Source organism: Stegostoma tigrinum, chromosome 9, assembly GCF_030684315.1.
Source record: "Stegostoma tigrinum isolate sSteTig4 chromosome 9, sSteTig4.hap1, whole genome shotgun sequence".
Classification (NCBI taxonomy): Eukaryota; Metazoa; Chordata; class Chondrichthyes; order Orectolobiformes; family Stegostomatidae; genus Stegostoma; species Stegostoma tigrinum.
In genome coordinates, this window is record NC_081362.1 from 68,470,300 (window position 1) to 68,482,494 (window position 12,195).

The 12,195-nt window shown below is 38.9% G+C and overlaps 1 protein-coding gene across 1 annotated transcript; it reads right to left on the minus strand.

The window, feature by feature from the left end:
* Window positions 1-3,017: 3,017 nt before the first annotated feature.
* On the minus strand, window positions 3,018-10,219 carry cript (cysteine-rich PDZ-binding protein). Its single transcript, XM_048535498.2, has 5 exons — window positions 10,128-10,219; window positions 9,103-9,168; window positions 8,945-8,999; window positions 4,738-4,841; window positions 3,018-3,243 (listed from the first exon to the last, which is right to left on the minus strand). Exons 1-5 carry the CDS (start codon window positions 10,141-10,143, stop codon window positions 3,179-3,181), a joined length of 306 nt encoding a protein of 101 aa, XP_048391455.1. The 5' UTR covers window positions 10,144-10,219; the 3' UTR covers window positions 3,018-3,178.
* Window positions 10,220-12,195: the final 1,976 nt, after the last annotated feature.

The window sequence follows — 12,195 nt, forward strand, 5'->3', positions numbered from 1 at the left end:
CAATTGGAGATTTGTAGTTTATCATTACATGTGTAAGCTTTTTAACTTCAGATTTATTTACTTGATTAACCAAGTTTAAATTTTCACCTATTGTGATGCGACTTGATTATACCAGATCTATCTGGATTTATTGTTCTAGTTACATAACCAGATGCTACCAAATCCCCCACAGTATGCGACAAGTGGTCCTACACCCTATATAGGAAAGAGAGGAAAATATTCCCTACCATTCAATAATTGGTTGTTGTAAATACTGTATGTGCAGATGTTGCTGAAGGTCAGCATCTGGCTTAATTGTGATATTCTACACAGTTGAATAGCCTGACTCAATATAGGCTTCACTCACAAACAGTGAACACACGAGGTTCCAAAAATGTTTGAGATTGATTATAACTCTCAACCCTTTGAGGTGCTAAAAAATAACAGCAACCACAATGATATTAATTGGGTAGCAGTCCAAAATCAGCTTCTCGTTTTTGAAGTACTCTTTCACAATTAAATCCTCTTATGGTTAAATCACCAGAAGCCTTATCGCATACACTTGGATCTCAAAAATCACCCAGCTCACCGGAATGAACACTCCCTTCCCAGTTAACTTCAGCCTGGTTCAAATACTCAACTGTTGAGAACTCAACTGCTAATCCAAGAGTGTACTTGGCAATTTTGTTTCTCCCTCCATTCCGGGTGAGTATACAGGTTTCACAGCCATGCTCTTTCTCCCCATTTTCACTGGAACTGCTACAACTGCAGTAATGCATCTACATAGAAAGGCATGATGTTCCCCTGGACCCAATTACACCCAACTAGTCAAAAGCAATTCACCTCCTTGGTTGCTCAGTTGACAGTGTGCAGTGCGAGGCAGCAATTATTGCTTCGCAGTTGGCATTGAGCATAGAAGGCAAAGCAGACAGCTCATGGCTGTAGGAAACAGCCAAGGGCCAACATGAAACAGGGTGCGTGTGTCACTGTATCAGCAGGGATGATGCATGTGCCTATAGTTTACATGGTAAATACAATGTATGTGCTTGAAAAACATGGAAGTATATCAAAGGCAACAGGGAAGCATACTTAGTGGGGCAAGGGTGGACTCCAGATAGTCACAGTGGTCCAAAACAATCCATACACAGGCTGGGCCATTCATTGTCTGCAGGCAGTCAAGCACTTGGTCCAAAGCAAGTCCAGGGATCTATACCAATGCACCACAAGAAATCCTGGTAGTGAAGCAAAATAAGTCTGGGCCTTACTGTTTGCAAACTGTGGTCGTCTTGCATCTGGGCACTGGGTCGCACATGATCAGGAGAGTTTGTTGTTGAGATTTTAGGCAGGTCAGGTCTACGGATTAGCCTGATTGTATTTGGCAGCTGAGGGAACGATCACATGGGTAGGCATCAATTTTAAATAGAACCTGAGGAGGTAAGTTATCAGAGAGGAATACAGAGAATCACAGCGTTGTGAACAATGGTGTCTATTGCAAGTGTCACAGGTCACAAGTTCCTTTAGCAGATGTCAAGGCCAAGTTCAGGGTTTCAATATCTACAAAGCATTGCTCAAAGTGAGAAGACCAAGTGTGTGCTTTCTTGAAACGGGGTGGAGTTCAGAGGTAGAATCTGAAGTCTCCTAAATGGCTATTCCAGAATCTCACAATGCTATACATCTGCATTCAATTGAGAATCAAGCAGAATCTTTGAACAAGTGAAAGAAAAAATTCCTTTGCTCACTTATCTTAAAAGAGAACAAAATTGTCTGCACAGAGTGCAATCTGAGAGAAAGGGTGCAGAGTTAGCAGTATCACCGCAAAACTAGTAATGAGTCAAGCAAAGCATTGGCAAGAAGGTAGAAAGGATAGAAACCCGGGAACCCAGAGTTCACAAAGGAGTGTGTGTTAATATAATGAGATAAAAGATAAGACGAATAGATAGAATGAGTATAAAAACTGAAAGAACTGAGGATGCTGTAAATCAGAAACAAAAGCAGAAATGGCTAGGAAACGAAAAGCAGGTCTGGCAGCATCTATGGAAAGAAATCAAAGTTAATGTTTTCGGTCAAGTGATCGTTCCTCTGACCTGAAACACTAACTCTGATTTTCCTTTACAGATGCTTCCAGATCTGTTGAGCTTTTCCAGAAATTTCTGTAAATGAATACAACTTTGCCAGAAACTATTTAGTGGTAATATATTTAGAAGTGGATAGAGCTAGACACTATTGACAAAGATTTTGACAAAGATGTTCAAAACAAAATGGTTAACTAATGTGTTTCTGAGCACAGATGAAGATGTACCGAATGCAGAACAAAACCAGAGGAATAACCAAGTTTTAAACCATTCTACTAAACTTGGAGCTTACAGGATTTTCAAAGTTACAGACTCATTAGATAGCTATCGAGGGAGGTGGACATCTTTAAATGAATGATGATGATGAAGAGAAGTCAGAACAATCTAAGTATGAAGTTTCATTGAGTGGATCCAATAGATATTTTCATTTTTCTCCAAATGGTATTTAAGCCCAATCATCACTTGCATAAGTTTAAAAAAACTGAGACTACAAAATCTCACAAACTCTGTACTTAACTGAATATATTCATTTTAGTAATGCAAAAGCACAAATTACAGATATCTTAATTTATCTCACCAAGCTAGAACAGAGCGAAACCAAGATAGCAAATCAAGAAGAAAAATTCTATTCAGAAATTCCAAAAGTATAGTCACAGATAACAGACCACTTCCAGTTAACAGTACAAGTTGTCCATTATGTCTTTCTAATTCTCAAATTACTTTCTCCATTTTCAGAGTACTTACTGCCAGGAACTTTTTCCATTTACTGCAGTGAAAGGAACTTATAGGGCATCATTGATTCTACACTTCACTGCTATCATTTATTGCCAGTTTCCAGCTCAGGTGATTGTAGTGCCACAACTTCACTTCAACATCTTCTCACCATTAGACTATAGTGGCAGCACCTTACTTTTAGAAAAATAAATTAAAGTATACATACTAATAAATGTTACTGAACAAATAAACTTAGTTGAGAAGTTTTGTTTAATTGACAGTCTTCTACTTTCAAAATATGCAGGTATAGTACCCCGTACAGACTCAATGTATAATTACTAATGTGCTCACGGTCATATTGGTCATCAGTTTCCATGATAACCAACATACCCATCAGAATCTTTAGTATGAAATTAGACAGATGTCTGCTTGTAGTTTTTAGTATCCAAGATTTTTTTGCCGCACATTGCACAAATGCCTGTAACAAAAGAAAAACTGTGTTATTGCTCAAACATTTGAGGTTTCAGTTGACCAACATTAAAAACAAGCAAATATTGCAGATATGGGAAGAGCTAAATACGCTTATTAGATCAGGCAGCATCTGTGGGAAGAACAGAAAAGAGGACTTTTTAGGATGGACCCTAGACCAGTATTAGAAGACTATACAAATAGTACATAAATAAATGGGATAGAAATAGAAAGACTTAGTCACTAAATAAAATAGAAACACAGGAATAAAAAGATTGGTCATTTTGCCTTTCAAGCCACCCAATTAATCATGGCTAACCTGTACCTTGCCTCATGCATTCACTTTTGCACCACTGGACTTTCTCCACGCATCCCTGTTGAATCTGAGTCACTACTTTCAAAGAGAAATCTAGTCAATCCTACCACAGAAGTCCCACTTGTTTCTTTTACTTTTCCACTGCTATCTCCCCAAAAAAAATTTGTTTAATTTCCGGTCAAACACTAATTTAAATCTATGCCCACTAACTGCAATAAGAAAGTGAACTTGAGGGATCAATAAAGAGAAATGATTTAGATCTAATCATTAGTACACAGTTACAAGGTGAAGGAGGGCTGGAAATAAATATTCCACCATAAATAGTATAATGGAGAGACAGCAAAATAGCAAAGAAGAGGAAGGAGCTCTGATCGTAAAGAGTGACATAAAAGCATTGGTGAGAAAGGATCTGGCCTCAGAAGATCATAAAGTAGAATCATAATGGGTGGAAATTAGGAATAGAAAAAGTGAGAAAATGCTGGAGGGCATAGTTATAAGCTCTAATAACCTCTTGTTTGATGTTTTGTCCGAAGCAATATGATAACGTGGGAAAAGGTTAACCTTCATATAGACTGGGACAAACTAATTGACAAAAGTGCTTCAAAAGTGGAATTTATAAAATGTTTTTTGGAACAATTTATTGGTACAACATGTTGCGGAGTAGTTTAGGGTAATGCTCGAGTTGTGTAATATTGTGTAAATCATCAGACACAATGTCATCTGGGAAATAATGTACTGAATTCTGCATCAGGTTTGAAAGTGACATACCCTAAACACAAACAACAATCTTAAGACTTAAAGCCAACTGAATAGAAATGACAGCAGAAATAAAGTTAATTGAGTAAATAGATCTCAAGGTATCACAGTAATGAATAATGGAAAGCATCTGTGGGATATAGTGGCTCAATGGTTAGCATTGCTGCCTCACAGTATCAGAGGAAGTTACTAAGAGTTCTGTCAACCACAGTGGTGGAGATTCTTCAGTTGAGGAAGATTGTGGACCTTTCGTTTCATGATTATTTCATTTGCTGTCTAACATTTTACTGAAAACTTTGTCAGCACTGCATAGCTAGTTTCATACCTATGTTGAGGTTGTCATTGTTGATGTTCACAGGCTACCTCCACTAAAACCTGTTTAAGTTTGTTTTTCCCATTTAAAATAATTGAAACAAAATGATTATTACATACCTTTTTTGTACGCACATCCTTGACAGTAATTAGAACCAGCCTGGTGAACTGCACTTTTACAGATACGACATACTGAAAATCTGCTCTTTCCGTAAGGATCAAACCTAAGAGAATCAAATCATTCTGTTAGATTGTTATTTACCAAGACTTTAGAAAGGCAGATTTTAAGGAACTAAATGTTCAGAAGTCTGGAAAATACTGTAGAATAGGAAAAGCTTTGAAGATAAGTGGTATAGAAGTTCAGAAATACTTCATAGGATACAGAACAGGCAAATTATACTGGGGAAGAAGAATAAACAAGGACTGATATCGGCAACAAAATTATAGTGGAGCAAAATAAATACAAGAACATATAATTAAAGCTAAAAAATTAGCCTGAGAGATTGGAAAACACTGTTTAAATGACAGAAGTGGTATCGAGCTTACACCGTTTGCAGCAGATGGATATGAAAAAGCAAATAGTGGTGATACTTGTGAAAGACTGAATACTAATTCTGATTTATGCCTTAAGCAGAAGTAAAGTATTCTTTGGTATTTTCTCCATTGCTTCTGGAGAGATAGATATCCTCCTTCTTCTCAGGCGGTCCCTCAAGATTGAGGATTACTTTCTGCCACTCTGGAATTGTGGGTATTGAAGTGACCACACAATCCAATACTGGATCTGCACACTCTGTCACAGTTGAGGAAAATCATATTTGAGGAGGTGGGACTGTAAGATATTGGGGTTTTCTCAGGTTCTTTCTGCTCTCTGTGCCTGGCCTCCAACGGGGTTGGTCACAAATACTCAAGATGCTTGCCACCTTTGCAGATGCTTCTTCTTCAGTTTGAACAGTCTTGTGCAAAAGAGATTCCCATATGTCAATGGGGATATTTGAAGGTGTCTTCGAAGCATTACCTGTGACTTCCTGCAAACAGATGGCCATTACAGAGCATAATTTCCCAATTAGTCAATCTCCAATAGGTTAGTAAGTTCCTTTTTAAAAAAACAGTAGTCAAGGCACCAGGTCAGGATACGTCAAGAAACAACAATGGAAATTAGGCCAATTTTCCCACTTTTGCATTCAAGGAACTAATGAAAACAAGGATTTGATGAAGATTTAAAACATAGATAAAGCAACACCAATCTCCAAAAAAGGGAAAACAGGAACAAACTAGGAAACTAACAGCCTAATATCTATTGTGCATTCACTGTTAGAGGTGTTGTGTAGGCATGCCAACTCACTGTACCTTACGAGGTGCTGCTTATGATGTAGGCTGCTGTCATTCACTAAGTGCAGGAAAGTACAGGTCTAGTGCAGAATAGGAAACTCACTTCCTGGTCTAACTAGAAGCCTCTCTTGTAATTAACAAGATTATAGTTTATTGCCTATTAGCAACTAAGCTACAGGTTACATTGATATGAAAAACATCACTACATTGAGGTGGTTCAGAGTTAGATCTCATTCCTTTGAGATTCCAAGCTATTCTGCTCACAGGTCCCCATGACATCACCACAGAAGGTGGTGCTCATCATACTCCTCAGCATTAACTCTTTCAGACTCATCTACAACAGAAAGGATCACAAACATTGAGCAAATAAAGAGACTGGCATCCACCATAAAATAAAACCAGCATTAATTTGTAGGAAGTCCTGCCCAATAACTTTTCTTAACTGAGGAAATTAAGAAATTACTGGTGAGAATATTCAACACATTTTGACTGATATAAAACTATTAACACTGGGTTATACAATTAATCCTCAACGCAGGTTTTGGCAACTACCATAAGTGCTGCAGATTTTTTCTTGATCATGTATTTTCTATGCTTCCAAATTTAAAAAATGGCAGATATTGCCTCCAAATATACATCAGAAAGACCAAAGCTATTGTCCCTAATCCCTATCACAAAGTCCATTCTTGAATCACCAAGTTTGTCCCTTTGCCTGGTCATTACCTCAGGCTGAACGTGCCCAACCTAACTGCGAGATGATATTCTGATCTACACCCTCCCATTCACTAAAACCGCTTGCTTTGACATCACTCCCATCCATTTCTGTCTCAGGTGATCTGCTCATGAAGCGCTCGTTTGGTGATTTGGTGAAAATTCTGCTGTCCCCTATCCGGCTTCAGAAAGTCTTGTTCACCTGACACATTGTGCTCACTTACCCAGAATGGCTAACAGTTCAACAATTTTTAATGAATGAAAGTTCAATGCTGTTTTCAAATCCCTCCATGGCCTCACCCCGTCTTCTGTGTAACATCTTCCAGTACTACAATGTTCCAATATCTACACTTCTTCAATGCTGACTTCTTGTACATCTCCAATTTTAATTATTTACTCTAATTGGTAACTGTGATCTTAGCTACCATAAACCCAAGTTCTGGAATTCTTCTGGAAATTTACTTTGTTCTCAAATCTGTTCTTTGTCCTAATGGTGTTATATTTTGTTTGATAATGCTCTTCTGAAACAACCTGGATTATTTTACCATAATCGACATACTATATAAATGCATGTTGATAATTTTGGGAGATTGCCTTTGTAAAGAAGTAGGTGTCATAGCAGACTTATATTTTGCAAAGTCTAAAATGACAACTTTGCTTTGTATACGCCATAAACTAAGTAAACTTACCAAGGCGGTTCACAGAATGCATTTGGATAAAAAACTACACTGACCCAAAGAAGATATCAAAAGAAAAGACAAAAAGCTTGGTCAACAGGGTGTTAAGATAGATTTTTAAGAATGAGAGACAAAGACATCTTGGAAAATATTTAAACAGGTTAAAGCCTCAGTGACAAGTGAAAATGCTATTAACAGTAGGAAATGGGAGATCTGCAAGGTCAAAGTTGTACGGGTGCAGCACTATTGGAGCTCAGTAGGTCTAGAGAAGCTGAACACAGATGGTTGAGGCAGAAGCAGAGGCCAATATTACATTGTCCTTATGATGAGCGCATATGATTTCAGAAGCTCATTCAGTCATGTAGAATGCCAAGATACAGTAGTCAGTGACAGGGATAGAATCAGAGGAAAGAAAACCAAATTTATCACACTGGGTCAAAGAAAATGGCTATAGTCTTTTCAAAATTCTAAAAGTGCAGTTTATTTGGGATATTAGATAGGCAGTAAGTAAAATGCTAATTTGGAGGGGGAATGCAGATACAATGGGTTGAATGACCTTTTTCTGCACTGCAATAATTTTATAAATCTGTGAAGCAGTAGTCAAGGTGGTCAAGAGTGATGTAGTGAGATAAAAATGGGTGTCACAATGTATGTGTGGAATTTTACGTTGCACCTTTTGTTATTGGATAAAACATATAATGTGGAAAAACAGATTTTTAACAAATCAAAAGAAAGTGAACAATTTAAGAACGTACATTTCTTAAGTCTCCATTCATTTATGAAATTATTCAACGCTGCATCTACAAATGACTTAAAATCAACAGGTTAGGAGAGTCCAAAACTAGAGGGCATGGGTTTCAGGTGAGAGGGGAAAGATTTAAAAGGGACTTAAGGGCAACATTTTCATGTAGACAGTGGCGCGTGCATGGAATGAGCTACCAGGGGAAGTGGTGGAGGTTGGTATGATTACAACATTTAAAAGGCATCTGGATGGGTATATGAATAGGAGGGGTTTAAATGTCTATGGGCCAAATGCTGGCAAATGGGAATGAATTAATTTAGGATATATGGTCAATATGGACAAGTTTACCCAAAGAGTCTGCTTCCATGCTATACAACTCTGTGACTAGGTTAAAATTTAAAATCCTTTTACCAGTTTTGCAAGTGCACCCCCCCCCCCCACAAAAGTTATATAATTACAAAACTGTTCAAGCCGCAATGCTTCTCAAAATCATAATTTAAGTAAAATATAAAAGTATATTCTAAATAAACTCAGTAGTAATCTAACAGGAGTCCCTTGTTCAATTCTTAGACCAGGCTGTTTGCTAACCTCAGTCAATCTAGTAGTCGGATCACTGCCATTAATCGATAAACAGACAAAATCCAAACTTTTACCCAGAAATCTCTGATGAAAGAACTATTTTTGCACAATGACGATTAAGTTACTATGACGCTAATGACAACAGCAATCAGAAGCTCTCAATGTCCAAGCTTATACATAAACACAGCCAGTCATTTCAGCTACTGGAGCGTTGCATGTACCTGCAGAAACTCACATGTATCTTCCACATTTACAGACACTATCTTTGAAAACTCAGTATTATACCAACCTTGCTTTTTTAGAAGTCAACACCTTGTTTTCATTGATCTTGCGGCCGCCACTTTCTGTTAAAATGCATTACAACTTAAATTAGAATGGCACGCTCCAAATCAGTATAAAAAATTTAAATCCATATGCAACTATGTAGCAACTGAATTTGGTTAGTACCCATCGTGTTCCTTGATCCATCTTTCCAAGTATCTGGTGTAATAACTCTTCCCAACTTCTTTTCACCTACAAGAACAAAACAATAAGCAATAACTTAAATAAACCTAGAGAAAACAATAAAAAAAATTACATTAATTTACCAGGAATTAGATAATACTAAGGATACGAACTTTTGATTACAAAGCTTAAGAGACCTGTACACTCAGATTAGTACCCTTAGAGCAGTCCAGCACCCCTTTAAATACAAGATTCCTAGTTATTCTTTCATCACTGCTTTAATAACAGAAAACACATGAATTAACATAATGGGTAATAAAGTGTGAAGCTGGATGAACACATCAGGCCAAGCAGCATCTCAGCAGCACAAAAGCTGACGTTTCGGGCCTAGACCCTTCATCAGAGATGAAGGGTCTAGGCCCGAAACATCAGCTTTTGTGCTGCTGAGATGCTGCTTGGCCTGCTGTGTTCATCCAGCTCCACACTTTGTTATCTGGGATTCTCCAGCATCTGCAGTTCCCATTACCTCTGATACAATACTAACGTAATGGGGTTGGGGAACCAAAGAGACAATGTCAGAGCTGTTATACGTGATATTTTATGTGTTCCTTTGTTCTGAGGAAGGGCCACTAAACCCAAAACACTAACTCTATTTTTCCCTTCACAGTTGCTGCCTGACCTGCTGAGCTTTTCCAACAGTTTCTGCTGTTGTTCCTGTTTTATGTGATGATGGCGATGGGAGGGACAGAATATTTGAAGGAGAGGGTCAGTGGAGGATGGGGGGGGGCGCTAGGAAAGGGTGGTCAGCAGTTCATTGGGAATAGGGAGAGACGAGGTGGTTCTCCGGATAAGATGAGCCCACAGGGAGGACGGGGGCGAAGGAAACGGAGAGGCAGGCGAGAGAGAGTCTGGGGCTAGGAGCGGGGCCCAGTCTGGAGCGGCCACAGCCTGAGTGAGTGAATGTGAGCGGCCTCACCCCCAACCCTCAGCCAGCCCGAGCCCACACCCAGGTCCCTGTCCCCACTCACATTTCTCACACACCATCCTCCACCGCCACCGGCCCCCACTTCCGGCAACAAACCAGCTCAAGCGGAAGTTGTCTCCCGGGTCTTAGTGCAATTCCAGAGCAGAGACTGAGGTCTGCTGTGGATATGCCTGGGAGCCCAGTAGTAATCATTACAGGAAAATGTTTCATACAAACTAAGTTTATTAACCTGCACCACACTGCTAAGAAACAGAACACGAGAAGTATCCCAGCAAGGTGTTGTACTAAGAAATTCTGGCTGGGTTTAGAAGTTGCTTCTCAGGGTGAAGATCCACCTGGAGGTGTCAGAACTATCTGCTTTGAATGTCTGATCCGGTTTTTGTCCCAATGTGGGTCGCTTATATTTTAAAACATTTTAGAACAAGCTAACGGTTTTTAGGAGCACAGTTACATACGTTTATTTTTAAATTCTGTGTTTGCATTTGAGATGTGACAATTATGCTTCTGGGATCCAGTTCTGAAAATGAAAATGCTTTTAAAGTTTATGAAATTCTGGCCATGGCTAAGGCTTAGAGTCTTAAATTGCCAATTTATTTTTCTTTCCAATGTGCTACATTTCACTCACACCTAAAACTGTGGACAGTATTTATAGAACATAAAACAATACAGCACAGAGCAGACCCTTCAGCCCTTGATGTTGCACTGACCCGTGAACTAATCTAAGCCCCTCCCCTACACTATTCCATCATTATCCATATTGACAAAGTTTTTTTAAAAATCTTTTACCAATTCCAATTTAAAACTAGTTTCCAGACTTTTTTTAAAAAAATTACATGACCCTAATCAATAGTTTACACTGAATTTTTACCTCCAGGGTTAAATGGCCTACTGCTGTGCTGTAAATGTGTATGTGTCTAATGCAATAATTTAACTTCTCTAAAAGCACATTACTGAAGTCATTGAGTTAATAATAACTGGAAACAACAAGCCAGGCAGCATTGGTGGAGAAACTAGAATTCACTCGAAACATGAGATAGCAAGAATTGCAGATGCTGGAGGAACACAGCAAGCCAGACAGCAGAGGAACAGGAAAGTTTTACACTTGAAACATGTCTAACTGTTCTACTTGCCAGCAATGTCACCTGAACAGTATGTCATTTTGTATTTTTATTTCCATTATCCTATGTGCTGACCCTCACCAACTGTGGCAGTGCTGATTCAGGGCTTTAATTGTCTGTGTGCCAGTATGCCCTCAGGTACACCGATCCACAACACAACACAACATCCTCATGATAAAACTAATGCTGGCCTCCAACACATCATAGAATCATACAGTATGGAGGAGGCCTTTCAGCCTATTGTGTCTGCACTAACAAAAATCTATTCTAAATCTACACTAGACTCACTTTTTAAACACTTAGCCCACAACCTTTTTTTAAATGACATTTTGAGTACTTTTTAAAAGATTGTGAATTTCCCCAGCTTAACTACACTCAAGACTTCCACCAATTTTGGTTAAACAAAGTTTCCTCAAATCACCTCCAAACCTCTTGCCATTTCTCTTAAAATTATGTTTTCTTGTTATTGACCTTTCAACTAAAGGGGATAGCTTTTATCATCTTCCTTATCTATAGCCTTCATAATCTTAGACTCCTTATTTCAGGTCCCCTCTGAGCTTTCTGTGCTCTAAACAAAACAACCTGAACATATTCAGCTTTTCTTAATAGCTAAACTACTCCAGCCCTGGCAGCATTGTGGTGAACCTACTTTGTACCACCTCGTCTGCAAGCACATTCTTCCTGGCCTACAACAGAACTTGTTCTGGATAGAACTATCGCAGATACCTGCCATTCTCCCATCAACATAACCTCCCCTGGATACTGACCCCCAATTAAATCTAATCTGGAGAAAACTATCACAGGTACACCCAGTCCTGAAACACAGCTTAATTTTGAATAACACTAGCTGCCCTTCAACACAACCTCCACCAGACAAATCTGGTCCCCAAATGAACACCACCTAAATAAACTACTTCAGCTACCTGCCACCTACCCCCAGAAAGACCTGACCCCAGTCGCTTCCTCCCCTGGATACACCTGGCTCCCAGCTAC

Coding starts and splice junctions, on each gene's coding strand:
- cript (XM_048535498.2), bottom strand. Junction 9,000..9,102: donor TGGATCAAGGAACACGATGG/GTACTAACCAAA, acceptor GCATTTTAACAG/AAAGTGGCGGCCGCAAGATC. Junction 3,244..4,737: donor AGGATGTGCGTACAAAAAAG/GTATGTAATAAT, acceptor CTTTTGTTACAG/GCATTTGTGCAATGTGCGGC.